Genomic DNA, 18,804 nt, shown 5'->3' with positions numbered 1-18,804 from the left:
ATAATTAATGTATAGCTCCACATACTTCAGGAATCTTCAGTGTAGTCTTCAGATGTGATCTGGATATAAGCAGGGAGCTTTTTACCAAGCCATAAAACATACACAATGATGGACAGAAATGGACTTTATTAGTGTTACATCTGTGAATATGAAATCAGATGATAACAATAATGTATTATAAAGAGGGTCCAGGTCAGGACACAAAGATTTCGATCTTCAGTGCAACCCTCAATATTTCCTCCATGTTAATTGACATAATGCAGTGAACATGATTGACAGACAACAATTCATATTTTATGTTGTACATATTCAGTAATTAACTGCTTTACAAAAAGCAAAATAATACAATGTCATAGTCACTTGTATTTACAGTGTAGTAAATATACTTTTTCTATTTTTACACAAAAAAATATTTACAGAGGTGAAGCTCTCGGCATAAAAAAAGGAAACTAAAGGAGAACAATTAGGTAAAATTTTGCATAACCTCAAGTGCCAAAAAACGTAGTGTTTGAAACATCCATCTGTCTGCCATTACTAAACCCATTCGTCACTTGACCTTTCTGACATTAAGACGTACCAATGTGAAAGCAATTTAAGACTGAAACAGAACAGGAAAAAATAAAAACTGCCCCCAATACACACATTTCAACATGTCTAAGAGTCAAAATGGCACCATTGTATATGGGGTAGGGATAAAAGTTAGGTTTCAAGCTTGGATCTAAATCGAAAGAAAAATGAAACAAAAACACAAACATCAGCACACATGGCATAACATTTACATGAACAGTAAAGAAAATCTGTTGCACTGGACGGTACAGTCTTGCGGAACCCAGAATGTTACAGTTCACCGACCAAAAGAATGAAAACGTTAAGAAATAAGGTGAAAGTAAACTTTGAAAAGAGATTGAGAACTGACCCTAAAACAGCATTTTCTAAAATCTCTCTTTGTTTAAGTTGCCATAACATAGTGTAACCCAATGAGATCTTGGTTGTCTCTCTCGGTTCTTTATATCTGAATGCTTTTTCAGATGATTGTTACTTTTTCTGTAAAACTGTAATTAGATTTGATCTTCAAACCTTCCCCTCTAACCCAAAACTGACAGATTATCACCAACACAAGAGTTGTCGTTGATTGAGTGGTAATAACATTTCAGATAGATCAGGCCAATTAGAATTCAGAAAAAGAAAGTGGGGTTTTGGAAAGGCAGTCCACACTGAGAGATCACAGTTTGGATGGATCGGTATGGTTTTCTTGTACTATACTGTAAAGTCCAAAAGGGTACAAAGGGTAAATTCTTGAAATACTACATGAACGATTGTACATTTTTGTTTTAGGGGAGAGCTCGCAAATGTTTCAGCATTCGTGCTGACTCTCCGGGAAGAAAAATAATTCCTGCCCAAAAAGAAACAACCACAAAAAAGTTAACACAGTAGGAAAACAAGATCAAATACAACTGAACAAAGGAATGGCACTTATTTAATACTTTCATCTATTACATTTAAGAAGGAAATTAGTGCTTTTAAACATAATATACTTCAGGCCACCTTCAGGCAATGTGATTCCATCAAAAAAAAGTTAAATGTTCTATTACACACAAACAAAGCAAAAAAAAAAAAAAAAAAGAGACTTCCTCCCATGTGTCAAACAGTGACTGGTTTAAACAGAGGCGTTCAGTTTATTTTGATCCTGGCAAACAACGGCTGAACAGTTTTAGAAGAACCTAAAGATTACCGTAAACGCTGGGTTTAGCATAAAATGCAGCGTAATGCATGTCAGAGGTCCAGCAGGGGCTAAACCCTGCTGTGCTGCAGTTCTCATACAATCTTTTTGATGCTAGGTCTTTTAAAACTGCCGGTGCTGCGTTGTTTCTGGACCTGGCTGGCCGAGCCGTGGCGTGTGCGTCCGCTGGATGCCAGACCCGTGGTAGGGGACAGGTCCACCTTCTCTTTATCGATTCCTGCTCGAAGCAAAAACATGCATGATTAAACAAAGCTACAAACACATCAAAATATATAGCCTATATTTGAACAGTCATTCAAAGCTTCTGTTCCTGAGGTTATATTAAGTGTAAAAGTTAAATTGACCATACAGACCTACCAGATATACCATTAGATTTGTCATGTTCAGATGATACAAAAATTATAAAAAGCACACACAAAAGGTGGCAAAGCTGTTGCTACACACATTGGGAGTGTTTACTGTCTAATATGGGACAGACTACATTTAGAGCGTACATAAACCACATGTGCATCACAAAATAGAAAAAAAAAAGATGTGTCAGCCTGACAGGAAACAACTCAAACAATTAAACACTTTGAAACATAACTGTAACGTAATTAAAACATTGCTTTTGAATGTTTGTCTCTGTAGGTTCATCTCTTCCAAACCAACCACAATTGACACTGAGAAGACCAGTATATTAAAATTCAAAATAATAGTGCGTTTCCAGTGTAGACAGAAACGTATTGCATTGCACCTGGTTACAACACTGTTTATGGGTTCCTCTGCTACAAAGTAAGGGTTTAAATATAAACTACAAAGTATTGAGCAGAGTGCGGTTAAAATGAAGCAGGAAGTGTCAACTTCACACTGCTTGAACTGATACTTTTCTATAGACAGCATGCAGTCTAAGTGACACTTGGAAGAACTGACATCATCATGCTTTTATCTGCGTTAAACATCTGTGAACAACAGTTGCTGACAATCTCGCAGTTGTGACAAAGAGATGGTATGAGTGAGAGGCACCTTCAAATAAATAGTTTTATGTACTTCAGTACAGACCTGGTGCATGCTGGGAGGTGGCCAGTGAGGTCATTGAATTGGAGAGGTTGAGGTTGGCAGTGATGCTGAGCTGGCTCTGGGCAGGTGGAGGGTATGGAGAGGTGGGTGTTCGCAGACCCTCCTCGCTCGTTTCCTCATCGATGCCGGGCAAATAGGTGTCAATCAATCCATCCAAAAACTTGACAATCAGCTCTGCATAGTCTGGGAACTGAGTTTGCTGCGGAAAACAGAGAGCAGCTCAAGTTTATATATATGCATAATAACAGATTATGGTCAATGTTTTTCTCTTGCATTTTGAGAACAAATTCAGTATCACTCACCTTAGAGAAAGGACCAGCAAACCTCCAGAGTCCATTAAACCCAAAAGCTGTGGAGGGAAGTAAAAATTATATAGAATCTGAGTACTCGCTCACTACATTCATTGATTACAGGATGATTCTCATAGCTTCTCATTGGACTCTGGCCATCATAGATCAGAGTCCCTCGTCTGCCCATCAGACTCTGACATTTACAGTTCAGACTCTCACATCAGCATTCACAGATCAAGCTTTTACATCCACTCATCAGACTCTGGCATTCACAGTTCAGACTCTCACATCCACTGATCCTGCATTGGTTTGGATGTGTGCATATATATAAGAGATGTGAGTTGCTTTACTTTGCAGGTAGGATGTTTGGTATTGAGGGGGTGACTCTTCATGATAAACTACACTCTGCACAATTCCATGGACTGGGTTCAGAAGGTTTGGGTCCTGACACAGTGACAACAAAGTATTAATCTTTGAATCCAGGAGGTTGTGACTGAAATAAAAAGCAAAACACAACAATGAGAGTCTCATTTCATCATTCAGTGTCATGTGTACTGAAGAGCAGGTACATTTGGACTTACACAACAGGAAAGACCTTTGGGAAGACAACACTGGCCTCGGCTAGAAACTCATACAGGACCCTCTGCTCAAATTCATCTGATGTGTTTTTCACCTGAGTGGCCTGAAAAATCATTCAAGAATACAGATCAGTCAAAATTCAGAGGATGAATGGATGTTTAAAGGAAATGGCAGGGTGGGGGTGGGGGGGCAGGAAGTGACACGCAAGACTTCAGAGGAACAGAAAATGACAAAAATATTTAAATTCTAAATGCAAATTGATCCATGAATGAGGAACTGAAAAATATCTTTCTTATTTATTCCGAGAAAGAAAGAGATTACCAGCACAGTCAAAAGCAGCGCCTGGATTTTTGGATCAGTGAGAACTTCCTCATTAAGCAGGACATTGGACTCAGACACAGAGACCTTCCGCAGGTGATGATGGGAGATTCTTGGGGTTTCTTTCAACAGGAAACAAAAAGTTATAAATGGATGCAAACATTAAGAATCATTTCACGTCTTTGTGACCCTCACCAATTTCATATTCATTTTCAGCCACTCTCCTCATCTTGGGCGGCGTTGTGATACCCGATTCCATTTCAGGCCTCTTCGGTGCTTTGCTGTCTGATATAAGGTGGTCAAAGCTTTTTCTGGTGCCTAAGGGAAACATTTTAAGAACATTAAAACCAATAAATACTAATCTAAAAGTTAAAAGCATTAAGGTTTATATATATATATATATACACACACAACCCAGTAAAAATTACCCAGAAGCTTCTTGGTGTTAACCTGGGAGGGTTGCCCCATGTCCAGACTCATGGATTTGCGTGTTCGTGGGCTGACCTGCCCCACTATGGGGTACTGGGCCATCAAGTACCGCTCTGAGACCTTTGGGGATGTCCACAGCTGGCTTTCCCGCAGCAATCTGGTTGACAAAGTTCATGATTTATGAACTGGGTTGCAAAAAGTTAGCATTTTACAAAAGGTGATGGTGTGAAGTCACCCTGATCTTCTGTCTAGGTGGTACCTGCAGGTGGGGTCCTCATGATGTCCAGAGTACGTATCCATGGAAACATTCTCCATGGTAACATCAGAGAGAAGCAACTTCCTGTGTTTCAGGCTGCAGCGGCTACGCACTTCTTCTGACACTGGGAGGAGAGCTATACAAGTGCGCATACACAAAATGTACTCACTATACTGAATCCTAAATAACCAAAGTGAAGAGAAGACAGTAGGAAAGGGGAGATAAGCAGTGGTTTCCTTACCTGCCAGATATGCCACGCTCTGTGTGTTCACCTCAAACTTATCACAGTTCAGGTGCTTTCCTACTAAGGCCAACAGCATGTGCAGGATACGGATGGTCCGTGCCACGGTGGTGGGGGAGGGGTGCCGGAACCCTGCAAAAACAAAACAGAAATGTGATAGGTTTCCAATCAAAACACAAAATGTTTGAATATTTTTGCATAAAACCCATTTATTTACCTTTCAACAGGTGCCCAACCAAAGCAAAATTAAAGTTGGAGTTGAAGTTGAGACCAACAAAATGGTCCATCTGTTTGCAGTGCCATTCCAAAGGCTGACGAATCTCCATAAACACCTCCTCAGGACTCTGAGAGATACACAGGACAAATCCTTTTTGCTTTCAATAGTTCTTTATATTTGATCTTTTAGTTGTTTTAAGCACAAATCGGCAAAATATTGTTTGAAATTGTTTTTAGATGTATGCTACAATGTAAACTACAAAATGTCAACTTCCCACAAATCTTTATTTTCAAGTACCCAAAAGCAACCGTTAGAGCTACCCTATTTGCAAGTGTACCCATGATTCATTTATTCTGCAACCGAAGGTGGCTAATAAAAGGTGGTTTCCGATACAGAGTCGGCCTACGCATGTTTGTATATGTGCTGCAATGTGACGTGAGAGTGTTATATTAAAACCTTGTCGTTGAAGACTCGCAGACTATCGAGTGTGTGTAGGTTCTGTTCCAGCAGAGCGGTTCCGGCAGAGTACAGATTGACCTCATCCAACTGCAGCACAGCCACAGCCACCCAGAAGAGTGCTTTGTGCATCGGTGAGTCCTGAACGACACCCACACAGTTAAATAGGTCATACACACTCTCTCTCTCACTCACACACACATTTTAGAAGAATGCTGTAATTTAACACCTTGTTGAGTAGAGGCTGTAGTTTAGTGAGGGCAATGACCGTAGCTTCGATCAGCACCTGGCTATTACAGTTATCAGGACTCTTCAAGCAGCTCTCCAAACCCTGAGGAAAAAAACAACAGTTCTTCTTAAATGACAGAAAACATCAGTGCAAAGCTAGATGGCAACATTATCAATTGAGATGATCAGCACAGGATCATCTAATACTTTCCAGAGAAGAGCAAAAACAGTACACAATGCAGCTTATGGATTGAAACTTGACTCATTTTCATGGATAGCCCATGTTTCTGCTTTAAAAGTAAGACAGTTTAGACAGGTTCTGACCCGGTCGATGCTGAGGAGAGGGCTGGCCTTGCTCAGGATCCGTATGATTTGTTTCATTTGGGTGTGTGTGACCCGTTTACTGATGCAGCCAAAAACCACAAGAGCCCGCGGTTGCAAGGATGGATTATATTGAAAAGCAAACCTGCACATTAAACACACACATACATGTGCATCATGAATCTGCCTTGAACACACATCAGTAAACTTAAACTTAGTTTATTAATAAATTATTTCATAATTCAACTGTAAAGAGCACAGTTTGCATACTTCTGTGCCAGATCGGTCCACTGGTCCAGCCATTTACAGCCTGGAATGTCCCTCATACATGCCTAAAACACAAAGGGAAAAACCCAGTTAAACCCTATGACACACTTTTAACCAGTACGTGATAGCAAACACGGAACTATATAGAGAAATGAAACAGGCATTTGATCTTTATTAAGGGTCTTACAGCACTAATTAAACATGTGAACATGGAATAGTAACTTCTAACAGACCTGCTAGCACTTTGTTGAAAGAACATTGCAAAACCATCTCAGGGCAACAAGTGTCCACGCTAAATACAAAATGCTGTGCAAATCGATACAAATCTGATGTTAAAGTGCCCCTATTATGCTATTTTAAAGTTTCCTAATTGTTTTGGAGTCTCTTACAACAGGTTTACATGCATCAAAGGTCAAAAAAAAGTTTCATTTTCTCATAATATACATTTACACATCACCACATTTTCAATGATTCTCAAGCGACTCGTCAGATGAATCAATCTCTCTAAATCCCTCCTTTCTGCGAGCTACTCTGCTCTGATTGGTCAGACAGCTCAGTCTGTTGTGATTGGTCTACATGCCCATTGCCATAACAACGTCAGCTCTGCTTGTCCTGAGGCTTCCTACACCGTAAACTAAAGACAGTAACGAACAATGACGTCGGTTTTACCATATCAATGCAAGCGCGAGTCCGATGGTGATACGTTGGAAGAACTATTCATTCAACCCAAACCTCCATCGCAAACTTGAGCAGGATGTTTCTCAGTGATACACAACTCAGTTTGAGGTACATTATGAGATGTTGCAACTGTAATTCCTCACCATCAGCATTAACAAGTGCATGTCCACCAACAAACCGATTATTTTACTTGTGCTCATTTATTTACCGAGTATTTTTCTAATATATTGCGGTGAACACGTGGAAACAGTGCATGTAGGCAATACATTAGCCGAGCTCTAGCGTGAATGATCTGATGTAACATAAACGTTGGTAAAACAAATCTTGCTCCATGCTTAATCTTTCCTCAAAGTAGTAAGAACGACAGACAATCTGCATTAATAGACACAGTTCTAGGTAATAGTGGCCCACAACTGATTAGCAGAAGTATTAATAATATGAGTTAACCAGTTAGCAGGAGACCTACACAATATAAAACTCAAAACTAAGTATTTTGAACACCATCTTTCAAGAGCAAGCGGTTTGCGAATCCTGCATTGAACTCCGAGATTTGAAAAGTCGTCAGTAAAATAAAGGGAACACTGCAAAAGTTTTGGATTATACTGCTGTGGTATTGTGGTAAAGATTAATTTTAACCACTGATTCTTCACATGCTCGTCCTTGGGCAGTGAAAAAAAACTGGCTTTACCTTCACATTGTAGAGCACAGCGTCTTCTCGACATGATACTATCCAGTATCCACAGGAAGTGTTTGAGGTTCAAGTTTTCCCTGGTGTCAGCGCACGCAATAAGTGGGCGGGCAATATGCTAATGTTTCGTCTTGAAACGGCAACGAAACGGCTTATAAATCGTTTGAAAAATTGACTCAGAGTCGACTCTTACTTTTGAAAGACATTAACTTTTTATACGGTGCACTTTCAGATTTAAAACTTTGCAGGATGTTTTCATTCACTTAAAGCTATGTTACACACTACATTTTCAAAAATCCATAATAGGGGCCCTTTAAATAAAAAGCTATATTGAGAAGGATTTTGTACCAATGAGATTCCTCTTTAGCTGGTAAACGTACAGCTATATGAAGTTTGAAAGTCTTTCCGTCTCGGGTTACAAGGTATAACGTACCTCCATGATCTCCAGCAATGCCTCGGTAACCGTCTCCAGGGATGACAGAGCAAAGGTCTCTCTCTCATAGGAGCCCGGAGAGAATGAACGATCCCTGTAGCTGGAACGAAAGGCAATAACCGCAGCCGATTTGACCTTGCTGATGCCGAACAGCAGGTAGAACTTTGGCAGGGAGAACTCTGTCAGACTTAGACGCAACACCTGCTTGGTCTCCTCTGCACAGCAGAAAACCAAGACACTTCAGTAATCAATAACTCACTGATGCATGAAGACATCTCTCTAGGACATAGACATCCTCTTACCGCTGAAGCACAGCTGGGAGCATGTGCAGAGGGAGTGGATGATGTTGATAACCAGGCCATGCGTGGATGCCCGCAGCGACAGAGGCCCCGTGGCCACCAGCAGGGTCACGACATGGAAGAGATATGGCAGGTGGGCGGCTACATCCAGAGAGTTGTTGAAGGACAGCATGAGCATGTACCTGGCCAGGATGGCGATGTCATCCCACATCAGGTGCTGCTCCAACGTTGGTGTGGGTGACAGACACGTCTTATCGATGATTTTACACATCCGAATGATCACCTGTGGGTAAGTTATTTTTTATAAATAAAAAAAGAAATAGTTGAAAAACTTAAAAACTGAAATAAAGTAAAATAGAAACATAATAACACTGATAAAAATGACAAAAGCATATAAAATTTAAATGAAAATGGAAAATATAGATATTAAAGCTAATTCAAATGATTTATAAATACTATAATATAATATATAAATAATACTAAATGACAACGGACAGCTCAATCTATACAGGAACACTGAAAAAATTTAAATAAGAAGAAAAAAAAACATTTCCTGTAAATTGTTCTGCTTGAGGATTAAGAAGTTGTTTAAATGAAATATTCTTATGTTAAGTCTGCATGGTTCACAGAACCCAGCTGAGCTCAATGAACCAACCTCAAGTCCATGACCTGAGCACCATTTACTATCTCTTATAACAAAGAGAGAGAAATAGAGACAGACAGACGAGAGTGGTTAAAGAGTAAGAACAAAAGCGAGAGAGGAAGAAACCAACCAAACCACATCTGTGAGTCACACTGTTCCTCATATAATTAGTTACAGCATCACATTTAACATGTTGTGTTGCAGTTTTACATGTTCAGAAACATTCTCAAAATTTGGTCCTTGGTCTGTTCAAGTTTCTCCTGGTCTAAATGTAATGTTAAGAAACGTTACACTTCTTAGACAATTTGCACCTTTTCAGCTACCATTTACAGTCACTCTCACAAAGTGTGTGTGTGCATGAACATCACCTTGCTAGACACCAGTTTGACGTTGCCAGAGGCCAAAGCCACTGCAGTGTCTGCCATTACTTCAGCTTTGATAGATCCGAGACCTCCCGTCGCACTGGTTTTAATAAAACTGTCCAGAACTACATCAAGTAGATCTGTTATCTGTAGACACAGGAAGCTGCCATCAGCTCAACATTGACACAAGTAATGCTCTCTAAAGTTAAATTAATTGCAAAAACACCAGTGCAAGTATGCTACATGAATACGACTGGGAAACCACAAATAGCAATGTGTTAATCTTTTTTTTTTTTTTGTGTAATTTACGTAGTTTAATTTCATTCATGCCTTAACACCTCCCCAGCAAAACCCCAAATAAGATGCCTTCAATTCTGTGTCACATGAATACATTTAAGATTAGTTCTGTTACCTGTCCCAAGCTCCCCCAGATCTTGGCCTGAATGGATGGATACATCTGCTTTTCATTGATCGTCATGGTAATGAGTTTATCCAGAATCGCAGTAACTCGTTGGCGCTTGCCATCGTCGCTGTGTTTGCAGAAGCGTACCAGGTTCAGCAGCCAGGGAGTCATGTACTCCAAACACAAGTGCTTTAATTCTATACCTGCATACATGGAGGAAAGTCATTGGTTACCAGAAGACTTCTTTACTTGAGCGTTCCTGGACCCTGTTGTGCTAAACACTTCACATCCTTATCTCTAGACAAACCATTCATTCTTGTAGACATAACTGAAAAAAAGCAAATACACAATCATGATGCCTTCAAGTAGCAGTTGAAAGTAGGAAACTTCCTATTAGGACTTCAAGGCAAAACAGAATGTGAGTAATGATCCAAAACAGCAGGAGGATCACCAGGGTCTTCTGAGAGTTTAATTAAGGGCTTAATGGGGCACTAACTGGACTTGCTGAAACCAGAGATACACTCCTCCAGGAACTCCAGGGTCAGGTGAGGCTCATTAGCTGCTAGAGTCTTGCTAATGGACACGATGAAAAGGGTGTTATTGGCAGGGATGCAAAGGCCAGAGGTTTCCAAAAGTTGGCCTTCAATCTTCAGGTTAAAGGTGCAAGTTAAGGCACACAGGAGGTTATAAGCGGCAGACCTTTTAACAAAACAGAGAGAAACATAAATATTCAGGCATGAAATGCCAGGAATACACTGGTAAATATTTGACCACTACTGATTTAAGTGGGATAATTCATCACCTTAAACTGGGGTCAGAGCTGCCCAGGTTGAGGAGGGCGATGTTGAGAAGAGTGCCGGGAACATCTTTGGGCCTGATCTTGGTGTGCTGGGGGATGGAGTCGGGCTGAGAGAGCTCCCAGCGCGTACGGATGTGGATGATCGAGTGAACTATGCTCTCACACTCCTGGTGCATGAAGGTCAACGGCGTACCCTGGTTAGCGATGGTTAGCGTGAACTGATTTTCATCCACTAGGCAGATCTCTTCAATCTCCGAGGCGTAGTAGATGTCGTTGAGGAAGACAGACTGACCCAAGACTCGTGTTCGTTCGGCTGAGGTCACCTGCACTGCCGTACTGCCCACCTGGAGCAAAGAGAGAATCAAAAACATTGAGATAAAACATAAAAAGCGAAACTGAGCTGTAAGTAGTATTCATGTTTTTTCACACACCTTAATGGAGACTTTGGTGTCTTTGTGGGCCAGTTTTAGGGCATTGTGAAAGACCTTCAGGTCTTCTTCCAGCGCAAGAGTAGCTGCCGGAAGCTTCTGTTCCTCTGGTTCCACATGCTCAGCCAGCCGTGCGGGCGAGTCAATGAACAGTAACTTCTTACTGCCCTTGAGGCCCGTCAGCAGTCTCTCATGGTATTTGGTGTATTCTCTTACCCATGTGTTACAGTTATAGATGTAGATGGCGGCCACGTTCTCGTAAGCAAATCCCGGAAAGACAACAAACCATTTGGAGAGGAAGTCGGTCTTGAAGCGATTGCTGGGGCCAGCATGCGTCAAGTCAACCACAAGCTCGTAGGGTTTAGCATAGTAAGGTTTGAGGGTAAGAAGCACGTGGTAAATGAGCAAGTCCCCATTTATCTGACCTGTCTTGAACCTGTGAGAGTAATGAAAACAGACAGTTTTCAGTGGTCATATAAGCTTGCATTTTGAAGGTTATAGAAACCAAATAACAAAACTTCTAGTCTAAAATCATGGGCAAATCACCCATGACATGCATTGGTTCATGATTAGAAAAAAGAAACGCTGTGAAATGTCTTTACTACGGGTGTACGATATCGTTTACGATAATATCGTAATTGTTATTTTAACAATGTGCAATTTGACATTAATCGAGTATGTCTCTCACTTTGCAAAAAACAAACAAACAAACCTTTTCAGTTAAGGTTGGACTACTGCACATGCGTATTTAGAGTAGATGCTCTCTATGTGATTTACACTAGTAAAAATACCCCTGTATGAGTATTATATAAAATAATATATTTATATCATATGATGTAGTTAAGCAATCACACAAAGAGTGCCGTTTTCTCCCAAATATCAGCATGGTTGCAAATCCAATACTGATTTTATACAACAGTTTAATAAACAATTAAGTGACTAACATTTTAGACACAATATTGCCTGTTTTGCTCTATTTCGCCAACAAAGCTGAACTGTTTTGTGTCTCTGAGCAACACACAGAGGTGTTTTCTTACTGAATGAATCAGTCCGTTTGAATGAATCAGTTGAATAAATGATTCAATGACTCGCTCACTAAGAAAGTTAAATGCTTAGTTCCTGAAATTATCAGCCTTTAGAACAAATCGGTTGAATTAACAACTCAATGATTCGCTCATTAACAGTGACTTGCCGTCCGTCACCTGCTGACGGTTTAGTTTCAATTGAAAGTACCTTTTAAATTTTAAAATCATTTAATATATCATCGTTTTAGTTTTAAAACATCAAAACATTATTTATGCATTTGTAACTGCAGGTTAACGGGATAGTTTAGTTTTGTTGAAAATTTTCATCATTTACCAGACAGTTGACGGTAGCCATCGACTTCCATAGTGTTTAATATTTGTTTTCCTACAATGGAAGTCAATGGCAACCATCAACTGTTTGCTTACCAACATTCTTTAAAATATCTTCTTTTGTGTTCAACAGAAGAAAGAAACTCATACAGGTTTGGAACAACTTCAGGGTGAGAAAATGATAACAGAATTTTCATTTTTGGGTGAAAGCTGAGCTGCAAAAAACAGTCTGTGTTAAATACATCTAAATGCCACTTCAGATACAGCTTCCATGTTTTGCAAAAAAGGATTTTGTTCATTGTGATTTTATTTGATAGGTAACAGTTACAGCCCTGTAGTGTCTTATTATTCTAATTGAATTTGATTAAATTGATTAAACGATGCATTAGGCTAAATTTAATTAGATAGGAAAAAAATTGGTAAAAATGTAGATAAAAGTAAAAAAAAAAATTTAAAATTATTGGAGAATTTAGTTTCCAATAAAACTTTACGAATCAGCTTTCCACGGCAGTCCTAAATCTGCCAAGGTACTAGCACAACACACTCAGCAAAATATATATCCTGATCAGCGTATATATATATAGAGAGAGAGAGAGATAGAGAGATATTTTGTCAGTCACGCACACCCCAAGTCTTTACACATATTACTAGCCTTGATTAGATGTGACAAAAGCCACAGTGGCCCTAGCCACACACTGGTTAATGTACATGTCTAATATAAGAACCCAAGCAGAAGTGAAAGAACAGACAGGAAACTTGTTGCTGGTTAATGAGTGTGTGTGCACCTGCAGGCTCAGCTTTAAAATGACCACTTCTCAAAAACAGTGCACACTTCTCTAGTGCTCAAATTGACACTGTGAACACATTCAGAGTTATTCAAGCCTCTTCAGATAACAGCATCTCAGAGTAAACCAGTAACAGACCGAAAGGGTAAGAAACCATTTACTTTTTATTTATGAGCTTCAAGCTCCTCAATTTCAATTCAGTCAGTTTATTAAAAAAAAGCTGAAAGTCTTACAAAATTAATTAAAATGTGTAGATTTAAGTAGTAAATGGTATTTAAATTAAGATATATACAATTATATGTAATTATTTTCTTGCATACTAAGTTTCATAGACTTGTTTCTGACTTTGTGGATGTCTGAAAGATAAATGAAAATGTGTAGATTTAAGATCAATAATATACAATAGTGGCCAAAAGTGAAGTCCGGAGGGTATATTTATTTTTAATGACCCTACAAGTTTGATTAAACCATCAAAATATGAGGAAAAGACTGTATATTTTTTAAATATTTTAAATATGAGGGAAGAACAAGACACTTAACTTAAGGGTAATGTATTTATCTGACAAAATTATTTGTAAAAAAAAAAAAAAAAGGCAAACTACACCTACAGGTTTTATTTTACAATGCAAAATATTTTTATATAAATAAATAAATAAATAAATAAATAAATAAATAAATAAATAATAATAATGCATATAAAAACAAAAAGCTTACAGGAAAAAGCAAAGCATACATTGAACATAATCAGTTATTTATTTTGTAGATTCTCTCTTGTTTTTGCATGTTCATAATATATTTGTACGACAGCCTGGCCAAAAATTATTGGTGTGTTTCATTGCGTTATTATCACAAATAAAACAATTGACTCCAAACACATTGCAATAAGCTGATGAAATATCTTACACATTTTTAATAATATTTGGATAAAGAGTGAAGATGTCAATTTTCTTAGGCCAGTTTTTATATATATATATATATATATATATATATATATATATATATATATATATATATATATATATATATATATATATATATATATATATATATATATATATATATAATTATTTTTAAATACCATATTGTTCTGAATATTAGATGACCCTGATGATAAGATGACCCACCCTTTTTCAAGATGTTCCTTTTAAATTTCAAAGGCTTTTTGAAATGCTTTTACTTGAAAATAATTTACATACTGCATATTTTTCATATTTACATTTTTGTATTGAAAGTATGTTAATAGTGGTATCTTTTTCTAAGCTCTTAGACGGTAAGCTTTTCTTTGACTGTTTGCGTTTTTAAGACGCTTTAAGTTTGCTTTTTGCGCTCACTATCTTTACTATTCCTTGACTCGCTTGTTTTATGCGAATTTGGCACCACCTATTGTTGTGGGTGTATTATTGACATGTAAAAGTCTAGACCCTGAATATAAGACGGTTGTTTTAGATGTATTTCTAAGAAAAAAAAACATTGTCTTATATTCGTAACAACATACGGTATATACAGAAAACTAGTAGGCTATATTAAAATTAAATATTTTTTTACATATTAAGATGTATAGACTTGTTTTTGTCACTGGATGTTCCATGATGTAAAAATATCCAAAAAAAGTGGATTCAAATACTAAGGAACACATTCATCTGATTTTGAAAATGAATTTCCCTGCAGCAACTGATTTTGGCCGAACAATTCATATATTCATATATATATATATATATATATATATATATATATATATATATATATATATATATATAAATTATGTGAAATGGCTTATAGCTTTAAGAAATTGAACAGAAAATAAAATATCAAAATTTCTCCTTTCTCTTATATTTCACAGAACCATGGCAAGTCCCAGTCCCAGAACCATTTGTTTTGTGTACTTTGCATTGCTCTTCGGAACGGCACATGTTAACACCACAGATAACCCCACCACAAACTCTTCATTCCCTCAAGGAACATCCACGAGTGAAATACAAAATACAACTCAAATAAACAACAAAACAACATACAGCAAGACTTATAAGAACACAAAACCAGCATCTGAAACAGTAAGATCTCAACCATCAGTCTGCACACCGGCCACTCCTCAACCCACTAAAGGACAGTGTATCTTCTTACTGCCAACTGGAGATACACTGAAACTGGTTGTGGTTGTTCTCGTAGTGGGCTGCTTTGCATTGCTGGTGACCACACTGATATGCATCTGCCAAGTTTGTCACCTGAGAGGAATCATTTCTAGTCTCCAGCTTCATCACAGCAGCAACAACAACAACAACATTGACCTACGTGCCATAAGACAAAAGAGTGAATCGCCAAACAGGGATGAAGACCAAGTGGACGGGCAGCCAACTGAGACCTGCCTTATGCTATCAGAGGTCATCACAGCACAAGAGGAGAGTAGAGAGGATGAGGAGAGAGTTCTGGAGAACAAGGACACAGAGCAGCCCAGTACCGTGAAGGATCCGAGTGGAGACATCACCCAGGAGAACAATCATGAGCCTGAAGCAAAAGCACCAGAGAGCTCCGACACAGGGGTGTGATCACACTCAGACACTTAAACTTGGTGTCACAAAACTCCCCCTGCTGGCAATGTCTGCACCTGCGTAAGCTTTAACTGTTGTCTTCTGCATAAGATTCAAGAAGGTGGTCTGAAATCTGAAAGTACAGTTCTAAGACTGTTAGACTGGGGACATTAAATTTAACATTTCATTTAATATTCAACAATAATATTGATCTGCCTGCACTGACACCATTATATGAGAACTGAACTGAGCTGGACGATGACATCATGGTTTTCTCCAGAGCGGCTATTCATATAAATTAACTAAATTAATAACTTTTTTACAACAAAAACGAAACATCACTGAACTTACTTAAGCTGGACTGTGACGCTATTTACTTCTGGAAACAGACTTTGTTGCATTATTTTCCTGTTATCTGAATTGTAACAAGCGCTATATAAATAAATGTGACTTGACTTGACTTTTAATAGAAAATTATATAAAAATGACTAAATGTCAGCACTGAAAATACAGCAAATAAGCCTTTGTAAACTCTCAACATTGTATGACCATGCATGTTTCAACAGCCAAAAAGCATTTATGTTGTCTGCATATTAAATAATGTCTGTATTTTGTTCGTGCCAAAAATCATTTTCTTAAAGGGACAATGTGTAGGTTTTTAGGTATTTTATTATCTAAAATTACTATTTTTATTCATAAATATGTCCTCAATGGTATACAAATACCTCTGCTAATTATCTGACTTATCCTCGTAAATGAAGAATTTATTATCTTTATATACATGGGATGGGTAGGTCCACGGAGGCTTCCATGTAGTTCCGCCATCTTGAAAAACTATAATAGCAGAGAGGGACAAAAAGTACTAGGCCAACGCATTTCCACAACGCGTTTTCGTTCAGAGCCAGCGTCACGTGACTGAAGCCAGCAGAAGCGGAGGAGCAGAGCAGAGAGAGGCGCTTGTCACTGCCCCGGCAAGTTTAAAAGGCTGCACTGTATGGTTATTTATACACCGTTCATTCATACATATGCTGAGTCACAGGATAAGGAGTCCTCGTCGTCGAAAAAGTCCAAAATAGACCGTAAAAGGAATCGTGACCGGAGATTACAAAAAACAAGGGTTAATGTCGGGATAGCTAATGCAGGAGAAAGCTTTCAAAAGAGATGCTGAAGTTGCCTGCTTTCTTCTCAACAGGTAAGTCAATGTTACGGTCTTAACACTAGAAGTGCCAGAATTCCATAACTACTAGAGCTGTCGCAAGCGGTCAAATAGATTCCAAACTCTATATCTTTAATGATAAATACCCAATTGAGAGATTAATGCATTTATTGTATTAGGATATCTTTTAAAAACAAAACCACACCAAACTGTACATTTAAACAAGTTTAATTATACATTTATAAATAAATAATATCCGTAGATGTCCTGAACAAAATGACAGAGTAGCCTATGTTTTCATGCTTCCACTGTTCGATCGCGCCCGCGCCCGCACCCGCCTACACACACACACACACACACACATCTTGACATTGCAGCCTGTTCATTATAGCCATAATAAAATAGTCAACCTAACATATAAAAAATCCACTGCTCTATTTATATAGTCAGTAGCCTACAATTCGTACCATTTTTGCGCGTGTGAAGAGGATGATTTTTCCGTCGATATTGGAACGTGAGTGAAGTACAAAGCCTATAATAAAGAATAGTTTACCATCCAAATACATTGCAAATGTTGAAACATTTTGATTCTAATTAGAGAGTTACGTGAGCCTAACGCAGCTTACTTTCACTTTCGCTTATAAAGTATTTAATTTTGGCTTGTTTATAGTTATTTTTTTCATTCTTGTTCTGTTCTGAATATCATTACATTTAAGTGATTTGTTGTTGAATATGTTTTGTGTATTTTTTTACCACATTTTATTGTTGTGTATATTGGTATAGCCTATAATAATACCGCGAAATTCAGTGCGGTCAATATGACCGTCTATGGCCGAAATAGTTAAATATGTTCATTTGTTTTTTTGCCTTATGTGTAATTTATATGAAAAACAATTTAAATGAAAATACGGACACTTTTAGGAAAAGTCAGGTACTGGCAGGATTTTATTTATTTTTTCAACAAAGTTATTACAGATATAAAATTCAAAACGGTCAAAATGACCATCATGGCACTTCTAGTGTTAATTAGGGCCCAAGCCCTGAAAGGGCGAAGGCCCTATTGTTTCCGTAAGGATTATTAGGGCCCAAGCCCTGAAAGGGCGGAGGCCCTATTGTTTTCGTAAGGATTATATATAATTTTTTTTTTTTTTTTTTTTTTTTGCCTTTTTGCCACTTTTGGGGCCCTTAACATGCTCAAAAACTCTTGAAACTTTGCACACAGGTCAGAACCCGCGGCCATCAGGGCCGGACCGAAGCTGGTACCCGGGCGTGGCAGGGTGGCTCGACAGCGCCCCCTGGAATGGGGTCCGAAATCTTGGTCCATATATCAAACACGCTTGCATATAATAATATGAAACTCAGTACACATATAGATCTCATCGGGCCGAACAACTTTCGTGCTCTAAGTTTTACAAAAGCCCAACAGGAAGTCGGTTATTATACGTTGTTTGGAAAACGCATACAATGGAATGTGAAATACTCCTCCTAGGGAATTCATCCGATCGCCGCCAAACTCGGTGTGAATGAAGTCAAGACATTGAGGATGAATTCTTGCGAACAGATTTTTGATATCTCAAACGGTTTGGCCGTGGCGAGGAAACGAATTTATGGCGAATAATGGGACACAGGAAGTGTGTTATAACTTCTGCATACATTATCTGATCTTGCTGAAACTTCAGCAGTGTGTTCGTTGTAAGAGGCCGATCACATGGATGTGACCTTTGTGAGTCAAAGTTATAGCGCCACCAACTGGCAACAGGAAGTGTGTCACTTTCAAAATGCTTTGAAATCACCCTCTTATTTTTACCCGATTTGCTTAAAACTTTATGTGTATAATGGAGACACACG

The 18,804-nt window shown here is 38.4% G+C and overlaps 2 protein-coding genes across 3 annotated transcripts in view; one reads left to right on the top strand and one right to left on the bottom strand.

Moving 5' to 3' along the window:
* Positions 1-109: 109 nt before the first annotated feature.
* nf1b (neurofibromin 1b) overlaps positions 110-18,804 on the bottom strand; it is a 65,521-nt gene continuing 46,826 nt past the window's right edge. For both annotated transcript variants that reach the window (XM_084104366.1, XM_084104367.1), the window contains 22 exons: positions 11,139-11,571; positions 10,711-11,051; positions 10,405-10,607; positions 9,918-10,111; positions 9,512-9,652; positions 8,504-8,783; positions 8,202-8,416; positions 6,406-6,467; positions 6,139-6,280; positions 5,816-5,917; positions 5,587-5,727; positions 5,131-5,257; positions 4,914-5,045; positions 4,676-4,808; positions 4,416-4,573; positions 4,183-4,305; positions 3,991-4,109; positions 3,672-3,772; positions 3,441-3,583; positions 3,103-3,149; positions 2,783-2,999; positions 110-1,958 (listed from right to left, as the gene is read on the bottom strand). In XM_084104366.1, coding sequence (XP_083960492.1) covers positions 1,816-1,958; positions 2,783-2,999; positions 3,103-3,149; positions 3,441-3,583; positions 3,672-3,772; positions 3,991-4,109; positions 4,183-4,305; positions 4,416-4,573; positions 4,676-4,808; positions 4,914-5,045; positions 5,131-5,257; positions 5,587-5,727; positions 5,816-5,917; positions 6,139-6,280; positions 6,406-6,467; positions 8,202-8,416; positions 8,504-8,783; positions 9,512-9,652; positions 9,918-10,111; positions 10,405-10,607; positions 10,711-11,051; positions 11,139-11,571 — 3,697 coding nt within the window. In that variant the 3' untranslated portion in view covers positions 110-1,815. The remainder of the gene's footprint in view (positions 1,959-2,782; positions 3,000-3,102; positions 3,150-3,440; positions 3,584-3,671; positions 3,773-3,990; positions 4,110-4,182; positions 4,306-4,415; positions 4,574-4,675; positions 4,809-4,913; positions 5,046-5,130; positions 5,258-5,586; positions 5,728-5,815; positions 5,918-6,138; positions 6,281-6,405; positions 6,468-8,201; positions 8,417-8,503; positions 8,784-9,511; positions 9,653-9,917; positions 10,112-10,404; positions 10,608-10,710; positions 11,052-11,138; positions 11,572-18,804) is intronic.
* On the top strand, positions 13,171-16,417 carry LOC311076293 (uncharacterized protein). Its single transcript, XM_084104375.1, has 2 exons — positions 13,171-13,420; positions 15,116-16,417. The coding sequence occupies exon 2, from the start codon at positions 15,120-15,122 to the stop codon at positions 15,816-15,818; it is 699 nt and encodes a 232-aa protein (XP_083960501.1). The 5' UTR covers positions 13,171-13,420; positions 15,116-15,119; the 3' UTR covers positions 15,819-16,417.

The sequence above is a fragment of the Abramis brama genome, assembly GCF_963993115.1.
Source record: "Abramis brama genome assembly, chromosome: 25".
Classification (NCBI taxonomy): domain Eukaryota; kingdom Metazoa; phylum Chordata; class Actinopteri; order Cypriniformes; family Leuciscidae; genus Abramis; species Abramis brama.
The sequence above is the reverse complement of the archived record's forward strand: the minus strand, read 5'-3'. Positions and strand labels throughout refer to the sequence as shown.